Here is a 16,995-nt window from a genome sequence, read left to right as displayed (position 1 = left end):
GGGGGTTGGAACTAGATGATCTTTAAGGTCCCTTCCAACCCAAACCATTCAACCATTCTATGATTCTATGATTCTGTGCTGGTTTGCTAGAAACACCTCCACTGTTCATCTGAAAGCCTGATGGGTCTGAAAGATAGTCTGAGGGTAGTGAGATCACATCTCTCCTTCGTTTCCACACAATTTCCAGTTCATTCAGAATAGAAATAGTGATTATAAAAATAAAACCAGGAAGATTCAGTGTAACTTTCTTAGAAAGCACAGATCACACAGTCTCCAGGAAAGATAACTACAGACAGGACTGGCACAGCTGATCTCTGTGGAGCAATGGAGTAATGGAGTAACGGTTCCTCAGCCAAATGGCTCAGATAATCTCCAAATGCTATGAGTCTACAGGACAAGCTACGGAGCAGCGATTTGCTTAACAGTTTTTCCTAATCCACTTGTGCATCCTTTCCACTTTATGAGGACGCTTGTTGCTGTGTGTGAGATTGATAAAGAATTGGGCACACACAGTTGCAACCATATCACTTCTTCGCTGTCCAGCTGCTAAAAGGGATATAGTGCTGTGATTTGTTCACTGCCCAATTAAGTAACAGTTTATTTTGGTAGCAGGAACGATTTTTATAACAAGAATAATGGTTAGAGGAGTAGTTACAGTAATTAACAATGCTGAAGGGAAATCTTTTTTAAAAAGTTATTTGAGCTTCACCCAAAAATAAATAACAACCTCTATTGTTATTAGTAGAGAGGGAGCTGAAGGCTTTTTTGTCCTTATTTCCTCACTGTGATTTCATCACAGTGTTTTCAGCTTGTTCCTGAGCTGAGCGGTCTTCAGAGGGCACTGACTTTGTGCCAGTGCTTGTACTAGTGTTTTACTTTTTCAACACCAGCAAAAGAACCTCTGTAATAACAACTGTAGCTATTAGAGGTTTCTTTTATTCTGACATTATCTGGTTGGAAATTTGGGCTGGTTTAAAGGATTTTTCTTTTTAAGTTGATATTTTTTCCTTCAAATAGAAATGTATTTTCAGGGAAACTTTTAAAAATGCTATGTTTTGAAATAAAAGATTATTATTCTATTGAAACATGAAAATCAAACATAATCTTAGAAAACATAAAAAAGAAAGATATTAAAACACCATCATGTATTAATTTTAAATATAAAGATTTTTTGCGTGGTTTGAATATAGCTATTTACTTAAAAAATTGTGTTCTAAATCAATGGAAAACATCCTAAATTGTAACTCATTCACAGGAATTACTGCCTTGTTGGAACATTCATGAGAAACTAATCCCCTTTCATTGCATTGTGTCAAGTAGCCTGATTCTATACCAACATCTTTTGTTGCTTGAAAAGATCAGGGTTAAGTCATGTCTTATAACAATATCTGGTGCGCAAGCGGGTCTTGAAAGTTTCCCATACAATATGAAAGAAAGCATGACTGTTACATGCTCTAATTATAATTTCATTTTAGTATATTATTCATTTTAAATCTCTCCATACTTACTTAGAAATGAACTTTTTTCTTCCTGAACCCATACACAGAAGACTTCCGTGGAGATTAGGGGTGAAAACAGCTTTGAATTGGCAAGTTGCATGTGTGCATTGGGAGCAGCCCTAGGCTGCTAGTACTGCCTCGTGGCTGTGGTAGTGCCTGTTGAAACCCTGCCATCTTTCTGTAGGTGATTCTTGGGTGGTGAGTCCGTCTAGCCACAACGCATACTCCCGATGATCCTTGAAGCTTTCTGACTGCATCTGGTCTGGTCTCAGTGGAGTGGTTTTCAGAAAAACAATGTTGCTGCTGTTCCCCAAGCCTCCTCCAAGTTAGTGATTCAGAAAAGAGCAAAGACATAGAGTTAAGACCGTGATACTTTCTGAAATTCTGATATAATAGTGAAAATAGTTGCATGACATGGGCAAGTTCCCTCATATTAACTTGACCTCAGTTTGATACTGTCCTATGAGGAACTGAATGTCTTTATGAACACTGTACCCTGGTAAGAGTAGTTTTTGAGAAATAAGTCATGCTATTACAGAAATACTGTAATGTCAGCTCACTCCTTTTGCTGCTGCTGTGCAATCTTTGTCATGCAGTGGTACAGGAGGTATATCACTGTTTTGAGCAGAATGACAGGGCCTCTGTCCCCTCTGGTCATTTGTTACTCCCACTAATTATGTTTGACTTAGGTTGTTTGCATTTCTGGGCAGGAATGGTCTCTTCCCAGCTATTTAACAGAGGACTCCTGACGAACGGAGTACGGGTACTGATCAGCACTCTGCGTGTGATGGTAGTGTCAAACGATAAGAAATACAAGCACCTTCCCTTTTCAGAATGATGTCTGTCATGGCTTGGTTAAACATAACTTTGTATTTTGTTGGATCCTTGGAAGGTTGATTAGGTTTTGTTATATTAATACAATGGAATTCAAATCATTTTTGTGTTCAACCCTAACCAGTCTGTAATCTACCTTACCATAATGAATTCCATTCGCTAGGACTGAAATTGATTAGCTACAGGAAACTGAAGTAGTCTTAGTGCCTTCCTGATGTCACTAGAAAATGAACTTCTTTCTTCACTGTGTTCTTGACACTACTGCTAAAAAAGCAGTAATACAGAGAAGAAATAAATATGAAACATAAAGGTGCATATAGTTGTCTTTTATAGAAAACAATTGTTTTACTTCCAGGAAAGGCAGAACCAGCCAACCAACAGCAAAACAATAAAAACAAAGTAGCAAACAAAAATAACCAAGGAAAGTCAGAAAAAGCTTTTTCTTTTTCTTTTTCTTTTTGTGTGTTATCAGACTGTTAATTTTGTGCTAAGTTAGTGAAGAATACAAGTACAATCTCAGCCCTGATTCTGGCTTCTCACTTTTCTAATGGTCTTATGATATTGCCTTATAATAGATAATGTATCGTAATGGTTATGATACATGTATATACTAATGAGTACAAAAATGTGCTTTCCAACACCATACCTCGTATCTAGAAGCTATAATGAATTCAAAGTTGCCTTACCCTAGTTTGATTTAAATTGACAGCCTTCTCTTCGTTTCTTTCAGATAGAATACTGAAAAATTACTGAATGACAACTACATAGGATTATAACAATTAATGTGGTGTAGGAAATCATTCTTCAATTCCTGCATCAGGCAGAGAAACTTACTTTAACTTTTGCTGCATTGGTAGTAAAAGATAGACATAAGTTCCATAGTTTCTGGCATCAGCCTTTAGAAAGTCATGTTAATTTTCAGTAAATGGTATTTTAAGAGGCATGCTCATATGTAGATGAAAGAACATACCCATGTAGTTTCCTGTATTCCTATTATTATCTCTGAGAACCTTAAAGACAAAGCGTTGAGAAGGATTCTGGTTATAGACTATTTTTCTGATGTAAAGTTTATATTTACTAGAGGTAGAATAAAACCTGAACTTTTGATTCAAACTCAGTCACTCAAATTTTGGTCAAACAGTATCAGCATATTAAATGAAGGGAGGTGCAGGAGAGCTGTGTGAGGGGATCGGGGGGGGAAGCTGAAAATGAAAATTGTATTTTTAAATATTTTTTTTTCTTCCTGTCCTCTGAGATCGGTTTCTACACCACTCCCCCCTACTGTCAGTAGGGAGAGGGGATAAGATTGATCCCCTGCTGGAAAATATAAAAGCCTCTTTGCTAGTTGTATTCATTTGTCTTGCTCTTTGATTGTCATGTAAGTGGAATAAGGTCAGTTTGTTTTCTGCTATCCTGTGCACAGGATGCTTTGTTAGCTGTACTTAGGGCAGCCTGCTGAGAACAGTGCCATCACGTAGAGTGACTGACCCTCCCTCACATGCCCGATGGGGGAACATCCCCCCCCGGATCCTGCCAATCCTGTGCTTGTGGAGGCAAAGGCAGACATCTGTCCTCCACACTGCTCAGACCCTCAAAGCATGACACTGTCATAACCCTGTGATCAACACCTACAGAAACACACTAATATCTTCCCATGGTATGTGAATGGCTCACAGTTAGCAGAGAGGAGCTGTGTCCTCCCCCTCCATCCCACCTCCTTCATTCATTTGCTCTCTGTATTCCTCCAGTATTATTCCTCTCTAAGATTGTCAGTAAATCAAAACAGAAAAAGAAGACCCTGTTTTGAATGGCTGGAGACAGAGGGGAATTTTACTCCAATTTCTTCTCCGATTCTCTGTCTGTCTTCACAGGGAGGAACCATTTTAAAACATTTCTTTATAGTGTTGAGGTGGGAGATCTGTTGCTGATTTTTTCCCTGAGGCTTCAAATTATTTTTGATTCTTGTCAAGCTATGCACCCCAGTCCTCCCACTAACAAAAATGTCCATCTCTGCACAGGAACTGGTAAGCTGTTCTGACAGCTGTTCTGAGTAGGAAGCATCCAGCTTGGGATGGTGGTCAAAATCTCACAGCAACCAGAACCACCTCCATCCCTCACTTAGAGCTGTGAGAAAAAAAATGACAGATCGTCTTTATATGGTGCCTCTGAGAGCCTGATTTTTCATGCCAGGACATCATCTTTATGTTTCTATAATTTCCACTGACTTCAGAATGCCTCCAGTACTTAAAATTCTTTTATGGTTTTAGGAGTCAGCCTTCATATCTGAACGTCTCTGTAGTGTAGTCTTTTGATAGGGTCATTCAACTCCAATAAATAGGCATAAATCTATCAATCTTGTTTTATTTGGTTTAGTCTTTAGTATGAGGAGAAAAAGAAAAGATAATATATAAATAGAATACCATTCTTTAGCTGGTAAACCTTTAAGAAACAAAAAGTGATTCTCATGTAACACTGATTGCACTTTATTTCCTAGCAGCATTGGAATCTGAATGTTAATCTCTCTGAATATAAAGCAACTTCAATATAACAGTTCTGCCATCAATACATCTACCTGAAATGCATTTGGACAGTTGTAATCCTCTGAAGAGATTCATAAAGTCAGGAAAAGAAGACAAAGCTTTATCTCGCTTTGACTTCTGAATTATGCCTCTAAGGGTGTAGCCTGTTCTTAGCCTACATTTGCTGGCAGAATTAGCTAGAAAAGATGATCAGTGATTAATGCACGCAGACAGAAATTGTCAGCTAGAAAAGATGGGTGTACAGAAATGGCTCATTTCCTTCAAATGAACAGCATTCCCATTTTCCAGTGTCCAAGGTGAGCAGTGTGCTAGCAATGCATAGGGGATGGGAAAGAGAACAGGAGCAGGAAGCCAACTTCTGCATGAAATGCAAACCAGTAGTGGCTGCCTCTCAGAGGCTTTGCTGGGAGGCAGTGGTTCACTGCTTGCAACTCCTCCATGCCTCCGGGGATCCGCCACCTCACATCTGCAGGACAAGGATAGGGGAAGGCTGCTACTACTGCTGAGCTGATGTTTTGGTATGAAAGGTAAGCCAGGAGTCCCGTATGGGAAAGTACTGCTGATCAGCTGATGGATGTCAGCTGGCAACCAGCACCAGAGCTAACTCAGTGGGAACAGCGTACCAAACTGAGTTCCTGCAAGCGCTCTGAGAGAAACAGTATTTTCCTCAAAGTTATGCTATGCCTATCTGAAAAAAAGGCAAAGGAATGGTAAACAGAGGGATTACCTTCTCCAAGCTCTCTTCAAATGTATTTCATTTTCACAACTGGAAAGCACAGCTGAAGGCTGTTGTTGTCAGTAGTAGTCTTCTGCTGAGGAACTCTGGAATATCTAAAGTCTCCTTAATCTACCAGACACACTGCAGGGAGAAAATTGGTTACCTGCTGTCTTGGCAGCCGACTTCTGACTCACACTTCACAATTGCTTTTCTCTCCTGGAGAAGTTTGTTTGAACTATGGGGAAATAGATTGGTCCTGGAAGGGAGGCAGTGTAGCAGTGCAAGACAGTCATGGCAACAGAATGTCTCCCCACTGCCTCATTTGGCTTCAAGGGGATGCTGCTGGTTCCCAGGCTCATGAGGAGTGCTGCTGTCAGGAGGCACAGAGAAGATGAAAGGCATGTGCCAGAGTTATGTCCCACCATGAGCTATTTCTTGTTGCTCTCCAGCTGGCCAGAGAGTTGCAGCTGATCAGTTCTCTCACTGTTCATCCTGGTATACCTCCCTCCCTCACCCTGTGCAGTTGTTGCTTACACCTTTTTTCCTAAGGTATCTTTAAGAAGAAAAAAAAAGTCTATACTTTCAGTCTGAGCATCTCTTTCTGATAAAAGTTTCTTTGCTTAAATTTTTAACGAAAGAGTTTTCCTTATAATGGCATTTGATTTTTAATTGATGTCTTTAGATGGTGTGAGTAATTGGTTTGGCAAAGGATCTATCCTTTTCCCATGACCTTTTTTAAGTGCTTCTTTGTAACCAGTTTCACTCGTTATTAGAGAACTGGCTACTTACCCATGTCTCAATACAAAAGCCCAAAGAAGTACTGTGACCTGCAAATCCACATCTGGCTGAAAAGCGGCTTTGGAAGTTCATTAGCAATAGCAGGTTTGTAGCCAGGGTGGAAATTTGTAACAGAGTTCTTGTTTGCAGTTGGTAAGTAGGGTAATAAATAAAAATAGTATAATGAAAAGACAAGCTAAAGACTTAATTAAAGACAAAATAAAGACAAGTTAAAACTATTTAAAAACTCAAACTCAGGGCTCTTCCTTAAAACACAATAAATGGAGAGAGACATACTGGAATAGTAACAGACTATGCCACTTGTCTGTCAAGTGACAACATGATGTTAATATTATCTTAAGACTGAATAATTTAGGGAGACACATTCTGAAAATGCTTACGGGTTTTAGCTTCAGAAGCCCTCCTAAAAAGTTTGGAAATCATTAATGTTCCTAAGCTCCTTTAGCACCTTTTAAAACTTTCTCCATTTTTAAGCATTCTCTGTATTATTAGAGCCTGACTATTTTAATACTGCAAACTGATTTATATGTCTAGAGCGCCCTTCTGCCTAAGGCCCATCTTGCATATATATTTCTCTTTATTTCCTAATTCATGCAAATGCTTTTAGTTTTCGCTAAAAATGGTGGGAATATCTGTCACCACTGAACCACTGCTTCACTAAAAGACAGGAAGTGAGGAATGAAGTCTCAGGAGCCAGGGGCTTGCTTTGGTCAGAAGCAGGAATAAGGACATGGATGGAAGCTGGGAATGCCCTTTTGTTGAGTGACTCTGCCTAATAAAGAGCTGGCACATGTTGCATTTCCCAGTGGTAACAGGACTGAGTTTTGGTATTTAATTTCCTTCAGATTCTCTTCAGATAGCGTGACTAATACGTTTTCTATATTCATGATCATTTTTAATATAGTTTCTTTAAAATTGGTTTCTGTTGCTGGTTTGGATGTAAACAGTTTATGGAGAGCTGTTTACCTAAGCATGTCTTGTTATTAAGTCTCTTTATTAACACATGCCATGCAACTCAGATGTGCTGATTTAATGGCTAAAAGTATGCTAATTCACACAGCATTGTCATGAGTAAATGTCTGTAAAAAAATATCTGCAATGAATATTATAAATTCATTTTTAAATGAATGCATTCGAAGTAAGAAGAAACAGTCAACTGAATTAAGGTGAAAATTCACTTCTGAAGTAACTCTTTGAAATTCAAAACTTGCACTAATTTTTTGTGGTCTAGAAAAAGCATTGAAAAGCAGCTCAGTAGAGGTGGAGGGAAGGGTAGGAGGGAAGGGTATGACTATCTTTGTTGCCACTATTATCTAGCTGAAAGTGAATTTTTTACAGGTGAAATAAATTCAGAAGCCTACGTAAAGCATTGTTGGCTCTGGAGTATGGTATATTAATGGATATAGCTGGTATCTATGCTCGACGTAGATAAATCAGTGGCTAACATTTATAAAGGCCTAAAAGGTTAAGAGCTTTGTAAATACAATGAAACTTGTTCTAAATGTCCTCTTAGATGTGACAAAAATGAGTGGCTCTACCAAGGGAGTTTCTTGTACAAAATATTTTTAGAGCACTTGGGAGCAGTGCTTTAGACTAGCATTCCTAGTTCTTCTACTGTGTGGAAATATCTTCTGTAGCTTGTTTTACTGAGACATTCATGAAGGTTGGGAACCACAGCAGCGCAAATGGCTGCTTTAGATATGATACACAAAGCAGTTTTAAGAAAGAATCTGGAGTAATGGAAGAGAACTGAACATTATAATAATGGGAAAGCATAAGAAAGGGCCACTCCTTTATTTATTCATGATCAAGAAAAATTCTGTCAAGCTGTGAATGTTTCGGTATGTCTGCAACTATATGCAAAAGTTTGCACATGAAGGGGAACTGCTGCTGTGGATAAATTAGAAACATTTTTCATTATTCTAGTATCACTGGAAGTAAAAGTGTTAGTACAATAAGTTACCTCAGGATCACTTTATTTCCATTAATGACACAGAAAATACAATTGAAATTATTCATCCAATACTTAGTTTTTTAAAATGAGAGCTTTGAGCTTCTATAGAATACATTTAAATAACCGATTTAGAAAAAGGTGTTCATATTTAAAAAAAAAAAGACCATCTTTTACTATATGCCTATGAAAATTAAGTGTTAAGTAGTCACAGTTCACAGCAGAATCAAACTTCAGTTTTTCTACACAAGCTTGGTATTTGGAACAGATATTTTTTGGTTTTGGTTCTGTACTTTACTTACAGAGGGAGAGGTAATAATTTGTTATAAGTCACACACATAAAAGCAGCTGAGTATTCTTACTGCTTTAAGTTTTTTTCTCATTTAAGACCAATTTGAAATTCTGTCTATTTTTAAGCTACTGTCAACAAATACTAAATAGCCCTATTTTTATGGTCCTGTGGTCAGCACAACACTGACTCACAGAGTAGTCACTGTGACTGATGTTGATAATAAGTAAACAATGTCCACAGTAATAATTGTTTGCAGGGACAAGACTCTTGTATTAGAAATTGTTTGGATTTGTGGTATATATTACATAAGAACAGGTCAGTGAAGCATTTTCTTTTCTTTTTTTAGCAAATAATTCTTCTCATTATCAGGAGACCCCTAGAGTCAAGAAAAACAAGGCTGTAGTAGGAGAGAAGGAATTAAATTTTATCATTGCATACCTGATTGTAAGCTCTACCAGTAAAGGGTCCTGCTAAGGTCTCCAAGAAAATTGAGGGACAATTATGCTTCCTATGCTTTCTCTATCAGCATTTCAGTTCATCATGTAAAAGATGCTTGTGTATATGTGCACTGCCCATCTTGCCCCACACAACCAAATGTTCATTATTTCTGCCTTAATAGTAGTATCGTCAAGATGTTCCAACTATTTGTCATAGCTCAGGTTTCCTACACTGCTGAACATAAGGTATAAGGCATGAGGGGATTTCTCCACCTGAAGCATGTATCTTCTGTACAAAGTTCAAATCTCAACACAACTCTGTGGCAAGCATGGCAGCTGTATGGACTTTTAGAGGTTGATACCACTGTCTCCAAAGTTTTTGTAATTGGTAAAAGGTAAAGCTAGCTGTGCGCATGGGAGATACGACTTCTCCACTGATATTGGCACAATCTTTCAAAACATTTCCATGCCAAATAAACACTTGGAAAAGCTGAAAATTTGTGCTTCATGGAAGACTGAAACCTGCAGAAACACTGGAAAAATCTATTGTTATAAAATTGAAAAGCAAATCCTGATTCCAAAATAAAGAGGTGTCGGTAGCTTGGACCAATACCACCACATAAAATAATGCCAACAGGATAATTGTGTGGTCCTTTTTTGTTTGTTTGTTTTGTAATGGATCTTCAGAGGATTCCAATATTCCTTGAAAGCAATGTAAATTTTCTTGGATAGCTGTAACATTCAGCATGTCATGATCAGTGACTGATGAATGTTGGTCAAGAGTTTGCTTTTAATTCATCTCCTGAGTTTACTGAGCACTGAGAAGCATACCAACTTTTGGAAGTGTGTCTGCAATGCCCACTGTGTTTCAGCAATTAGAAATTCAGCCATTTTTTTTGTTCTTTTTCTGGCAACATCACTTGTTTTGATTTTTTCACTGAATTTGGGACACACGGATTAAATAATGTCTTCTGAAAAAATATTTCCTGACTTAAATTCTTAAAAGTGATTGTCCCATCCCCTACATAATCAAGATCTTGCCAATCTGCTTTCAGTATGGAGACAGTTTGAGTCTGTTACCTGTTTGAAGCAACTTCAGCTGCCATCTTGCACATCCAAAGTGTCTTTACTGAGCACTTCTGGAGTATTTTAGAATGAGGTATGCTCAGATGTTGGTAGTTAATGAACCGCACATAGGTTCTGACTGCAGCTCAGATGGGAGACAGCGACTTACATCCTTATTCCAGAGAAACATAAAATGGGTGGGAACTGGGTCTGCTGTCTCTCCAACAGCTCCCACAGTCATATGAGAGCTGTTTCACTCTTCACAATGTCGAAAGCAAAGATGAAGAGCAGGCAAGAAGGAAAGATTTTCTAGCCTAGTTTTGTCTGCTTTGATTTCCAGCGCCTGATCTACAGTTCTTTAATTGCTGAAAATACTGGAAGCATGAAAAGAAAATCTTGAGTGCCACAAGCCAAAATAGCATATTGTAAGGCAGATGTAAAACACTTCTTGCAGGTGGGAGGGGTGGCTTCAGGTTCTCCGCAACAAGGAAGATCTGACCTAAGTCATCAAGTCCTAGCTGGCTTTTCCACTGAGTGCCCTTTCCTTTGACCAGTTAAGGTGACTCACTCAAATTGCTGCCTCCTCCTCTAGTTCTTTATTTCCTTTGCTTTTTCACATGTCATATCTTATTTTAATATTTCATTCAATGAAATGTTTGTTTGCTTGTTTGTTTTTCCTTTCCACAAATAGTCTAAATAAGTTCATTGTGAGAGAAATAAAACTGAAGTTATTTTTAATTTTCTTGGTCTTGGCAGCCTTTATGTGCACCACTCTTTTTATTAGCTGGCAATTACACTTTTGGCGATGTAGAATTAAGAGCAATTGGATGGGATAGATAAATCATTTTGACCTATATAGAGCTTCCATATATTAAAGACTTCACAGAATGAAAGCAGGGCTGACAAATTATGAGGAAAAACAATTGTGGTATATAAAAGACTTAGAATCTTTTTCCTTATTTTTTTCATCAGGTCTGCAGTTAGTGAAGAAGGCTTGATAGGGGTCTGTAATTGCTTCATTTGTTAAAAGCTGTTGTAAATGATTCTGGCTTTGAGAAAAAATGTCTTGTCAATCTCTTCCTTTGTGTTCCCTCCCTCTGCTTCCATTACCCACTTCAAGGCTTTTACTTTCTCTGCTAGGCAAAGTGCCCAGAAGCCAAAGGAGTTAAGCGGGGCTGCTTAGTTCTGCTTCTAGGCTAGTGTCAATTACAGCTCTGGGAATCAGCCGTTTCTGCTACTAGTCTATGTAATGGTCATGTTCAAAACAGCTTATGTCATCATGTCATCAACTTCATGTCAGAGAGACATGCTTCAAAACAGGTACCGGGACTGAGCACACTGGTTTGCAGTGACAAGCAAATAAGCAGAAGAATAATATCTTAATATCTTTCTGTTTTCTTTTCTGTCTTTCCATGTTATGATTTTTTAGTCAAAATATGTGTGTAGCTTACCTTTGACAAGATTTTTTACTCCTGTGTAAAATACCACCTGTTAGCAATTTATATCTTTGTGACTCACAGTGGAAACCTTGTTATGTATCAAAAGTAACGTAACGTTATGAAAGAAATGAAATACGGTGTTACTTGGTGTGTCTCCATAATATAGAATTTTTCTTAGGGTGTTTTAAAAAATTTCTATGATTTTAAAAGCTTGAAAGTAATATTCTTATGTAGCTTTCTGTTACTTTGGATGATACATATTAAAATGAGCATATATTTATTGTTTTATTTCTTCATAGATATTTCATTGTTCATAACACAGAAGAAGATAGGTATTTCACCATTGATGCTAGTACTGGGACCATTAAGACTGCCAAGATCCTTGACAGAGAGGAGACACCTTGGTACAACATCACAGTGGCTGCTTCTGAGATAGGTAAATAATATATTTGAAACATAATATTAAAAAAAATTAGAAAGGAAAATAATAATTTTCAGATTTTAAGAAACACTATCTTGAGATGTTGTGTTCTTTTTAACACCATGGGGTTTTTAGCCAGTTTGGATAAAGGAGAATTTTCTCTGTGTATAAATTCCCTAATTCCACAGAACAAATAAACAAAACCCTACATGCCTATGTGATTCCTGTGTAAATTTACCATGTTTTTCTGTATGTGATAGAAGGCTGCCAGTTTACCCAGGAACAGTTCCAAGCATTCAGTATCCTAAAATCAACAGCTTGTCCCGTTTGTGTTTCATATTTCTTATATCTTAGAAGATAACACAATATAGTACTGTCTGAGAAATTCATCCTTTCTTCTTGTATCTGCTATTAACCTATTTTAGCGAATTGCGTGTTAAATATGCTGATATTAATTCATATCTGACAGGTGCCTAGTAGTTGCTGATTATCAGGGTATACCTCTGGCCTTTTAATAGGCAAATTGCCAAGTAAAGATACAATAAATACTTGCCTGTGCCTTTGAAAGGCCTCAAGGTCTGACGAAATTCCATTGCCTCCGATAAGCCTTGCAACAGTCAAGAAATGTCTGACTGAGTAGTCCCAGATAAATATCTTTACATGAGGCAAGGACAGTTTAAAGAACATTTCAGTTAACCTTTTTATTACGGGGTATTTATTTTGGCACAGTCAGAGTTTTAAAGTTATAAAACTCAACAAACCAAATGAAAAAAAAAAATCCCCGCCTGGATCAATAGATCCAGTCCTGCTAAGAGCACTTCATGGTACCATCTTTCAGTGGCAGTGATTTTGATCAAAACTGTGAACTAATTTTATGTATATTCCTTTCCTTTTTCTTTTTTTTTCCTTTTTTTTTGGTGTCTTCTATCATTGCCAGATGACACAATAGAGGTTTTATCTGTAACAGGTGCCACTGACATTATTGAGCCCCCTCTGCTTTCATCTGTTTCAACTCTGGGTTAAAATGGAATCCGTTGTGCTGCTGCATCACTAGCACTTGCTACAGAATTAACAGCACATACATATTTTATAAAGACAACAAATTCTTTCTTATTATTGTACCTGCTTTCACAACTAAATTGACATTTTGAACTAAGTAAATTTCTATTGTAAATAGTAAAATCTAGAGTTTTATGGTTAGCCCTTTAAAAAAGGTAACCACTGACACTTCAGTGTGCTTGACAGTGTTTTCGTATATAATGTGAAATGTGCAGCATGAAATAAAATATAATTTAAGCCTAATCATAAGCAGGTGCATAGTAAGTGTTAATTTAAAATAAGATTTAAAAGCCACGTTGAATCATACTGAAAAAAGGAGTAGTCACTAGTCTTTTTGGGAAGCCATCCAAATGTAATTATTTTGCAGAAATAAATCTCAATAGCATTAAACTTAAATGTAGTTTTCTACACATTATTTATTTCACATAGTCAAATGAGTGGTAGTACACGTACTATGATGAGAGAATGGTATGGAGAATGGAGAAGGATTATGTTTATAACTAAAAGAGAATAGAACGAATAATGAGGATGAAATGCCTTTTTTTTTGACAGCCTGCTTAGAATTCTCCATTCCAGGTGCAACTTGTTACAGGAAAACAGAGATTTCTTTTTTTTCTCCCTCGCATTACCTTTCTTACTGTTAAAGTTGGGGTTGGAAAAATAAGTAAATCTATAATGTCAGTTTGAAAAGCGATTTGGTTATGAAAAAAGGAAGAGACAGCAGCGAAGAAGGATGGCAGGCAGACTGACAGACAGCCTAAATGATGGGCAGCCTTTCCTTGTGTCCGCTTCTTTGGCCATTTTCTTACCTACAGTAATTTGAAAATTACAACACTGCTGTACTCTTCCAAATCCATTGTGAAATCAGTAATTGGATCTACGATGGAAGAAGGAGCATATGTTGTGTATACAGCATCAATGGCAAATGTTAAGTGCTATCTATCCCATATTTACAGCCTTTTATGGCATTCACTTTCAAGTCCATGCACAAGGAATTGCAGAACTAAGACTAAAGCTGAAAAATTGGTGGAAGGCTATGGCCAAAATGTTATTTAGCTGTGAGAGTGGCAGTCTTCAAGTTCATCTGACATGATAAAAGGCATTTGTAGCTTCTGACACCATTTGCTTAGCCAGGAACACAGCAGTATCTGCAAGACCAAGAAAGATTGTACTGCTTCAACAATAAGCGGTGCTCTGCTGAAATAATGTTATGGTTATTGTTAGTTTTTTGAAGTGTTTTCTTCTCTTGACTTTACACTACACTTCACTGACAGAGTTCAGTTTCTACTGATCATCCTTTGGGCAGCTATTTGTAGCTGTGCTTGTTTTATGCAAAAGAAATGTAGAATAAACATCATATTTCTACCCTCAAATGTATGATATCCTCATGCTTCAGCCTTATTGTTTCTGAACCTTTCATAAGACATTTACTTCCACTTTTAATCTCAGTATGTGATATACACTCTGCACTGATCAAATGTCCCCTCTGAAATCCGTGGAAGTTCCACCACTTTCCTCTGTGGGAGTAATGTTGATGTAATGATCAGTGTTTTTTTCTGTTTACACAGATACTTCCTAAAGCACACCAGAGTTCATTGCCACGAGAATGGATGAGGCAATCCTTTTTTTCTTCAACATGCACTGTTCTTTAACAGCAGCATACAGTGAGAAAGAGTGGGATTTTAATGGCAAGGGTACACCACTGAAGCTGTTCCTTTGATTGTTTCAGTACTAGTACTTCCTGAAAACTCCTTGTGGTATTAGGGAATAAGAAAGATGATAAAATAATACTATATTTTATATTGAAGGATCTACAGACTATGGGGGAAGGACTACAAATTGATGGTAATAGGATTTTAAAATACAGTTTCACATAGAACTATTCACAATTCATTAGTTTGTTTTAATTCTTTGAAAAAGTTTATAAAAGAGTATTTGAAAGAGGAAGGAGATACAATTTGCTTAGCTCTATTAAAGGCTTTTGACTGTCTTTGGTAAGAGTAATGGAAATAGGAAAATTCAGAGCAAGCGCACAAGTTTTATAACAGATGAAAGACTGATTTGGAGGAAAGAAATACAGTCATAGTGAATGGCTGTTCCTTTGGGAGTGGAAAAAGTTAAGGCTGAGCTATTTTAAGGACTGGTGTAGGATCTGTCAATTAAAATTCTTTGTAATAATAGCACACAATGATAGAAAGTGATTCAGATTCCTGAATAACCTCCATAGCTGCTAAGAATTGAGGAAAATTGAGAGAAACTCATGTAAAAACAAGACACACTGAAGTATGGGCTAGATAAATGAATGGTGAAGTGGACTGAAAATTATCTTAAATGGCAGGCTGAAAGGGTTGTGATCAGCAGCCCAAAATGCAGCTGGAGGCCAGTCACTAGTGGAGTACCCCTGGGGGCTAATACTGGATGCAATACTGTTTAATCTCTTCATTAATGACCTGGTTGGTGGGACAGAGTGCACTCTCAGCCAATTAGCAAATGACACAAAACTGGAGTAATAGCTGATACACCAGAGGGCCATGCTGCCATCCAGAGGGATCTCGGCAGGCTGGAGAAATGGGTGAAGAGGAACCTTGTGAAGTTCAATAATAGGAAATGCAGAGTCCAGCACCTGGAGAGGAATAATGCCATGCACCAGTACACATGCAGGGCCAACTGGCTGGAGAGCAGCTTTTCAAAGAAAGGACGTGGAGGTCCTGGTGGATGCAAGTTGAACATAAGCCAGCAATGTGCTCTTGTGGTAAAGAAGGGCAACTGCATCCTGCACTGCATGAGGAAGAGTGTTGACAGCAGGTTGAGGGAGGTGATCCTTCCCCTCTGCACAGCACTGGTGAGGCCATGTGTGGAATGCTGGGTCCAGATCTGGGCTCCCCAGTACAAGAGAGACATGGAGCAACTGGACTAAGTCCAGTGAAGGGGCATGAAATCATTAAGAACTGGACTATCTGTCGTACGAGGTGAGGCTGAAAGAGCTGGGACTGTTCAGCCTGGAGATGAGAAGGCTCGGAAGGAGCTTATCAGTGTGTTTAAATACCTGATAGGGGGAGCAAAGAAGATGAGTAAAGATGAGCAAAGATGAGGACTCATCTGAGTAGTATCCAGTGAAATGACAGGATGCAATGTGCACAAATTGAAATACAGAAAATTCCATTTAAATATAAGAAGAAAAATATTTTTACTGCAGGATTGGTCAAAAATTGGGACAGGACACCTAGAGAGGTTGTGGAGTCTCCGTTCTTGGAGATATTCAAAATCCAACTGGACATGGCCCAGAGCGATGTGCACTAGTTGACCCAGCTTTGAGCAAGGGAGTGGGACTTGCTGATCTATGGAGGTTCCTTCCAACCTCAAGCATTCTGTGATTTTGTGATATTGGGAACTGTGTGTTGAATGTGGAGAAGAAAAAGGACAACTCACAAATTTCTCCCAAATAGTGATGTATTCTCAAAGAAAATAGGTGGTTGTAAAAATAATTGTGGGTGACTCAATTAAGGTTTCTCTCTAGCATATAGTAGTGCTGACAACAAAAGCAAAAGCAACAATAACAGCAAAACCCCAAATCACAGCCGCTGCAAGAGAAAGGTGGCATTAAAATATAAATGGATGGACTTCTTCCAGTTATAAAGCCAATTTCAGTTAGAAAAATAAACATGTATTTCAAAGTTTTCAAAGCAGTGCTGCAAACAGGACAAATAATAGTACCCTTGAAGTCTTTGTGTTCAGTAAGAAGGAATAAAAGCTGCGGAGAGAAATAAACACTGATGGTTGAAGGAATCAGAGAATATCTTGATTTGAGAATCAAAGTAAGGATTATAGCTTTCACTAGAAATTTGTACTTAGAAATATAGCAAGGAAGACTGTGTCAGGAAACTCCTTTTAGATACTAATTCTAACAACTGAACTGAGTGTGTTCAATATCTGCTCAACTGA

The 16,995-nt window shown here is 37.9% G+C and overlaps 1 protein-coding gene across 2 annotated transcripts in view; it reads left to right on the top strand.

Annotated features, from left to right (window-relative positions):
* The window catches only part of CDH18 (cadherin 18), a 220,464-nt gene that overhangs the window by 173,453 nt on the left and 30,016 nt on the right, over positions 1-16,995 (top strand). For both annotated transcript variants that reach the window (XM_009288064.2, XM_019474256.1), the window contains exon 7: positions 11,873-12,009. In XM_009288064.2, coding sequence (XP_009286339.1) covers positions 11,873-12,009 — 137 coding nt within the window. The remainder of the gene's footprint in view (positions 1-11,872; positions 12,010-16,995) is intronic.

The sequence above is a fragment of the Aptenodytes forsteri genome, unplaced genomic scaffold (assembly GCF_000699145.1).
Source record: "Aptenodytes forsteri isolate BGI_AS27 unplaced genomic scaffold, ASM69914v1 Scaffold27, whole genome shotgun sequence".
NCBI lineage: Eukaryota > Metazoa > Chordata > Aves > Sphenisciformes > Spheniscidae > Aptenodytes > Aptenodytes forsteri.
The sequence above is the reverse complement of the archived record's forward strand: the minus strand, read 5'-3'. Positions and strand labels throughout refer to the sequence as shown.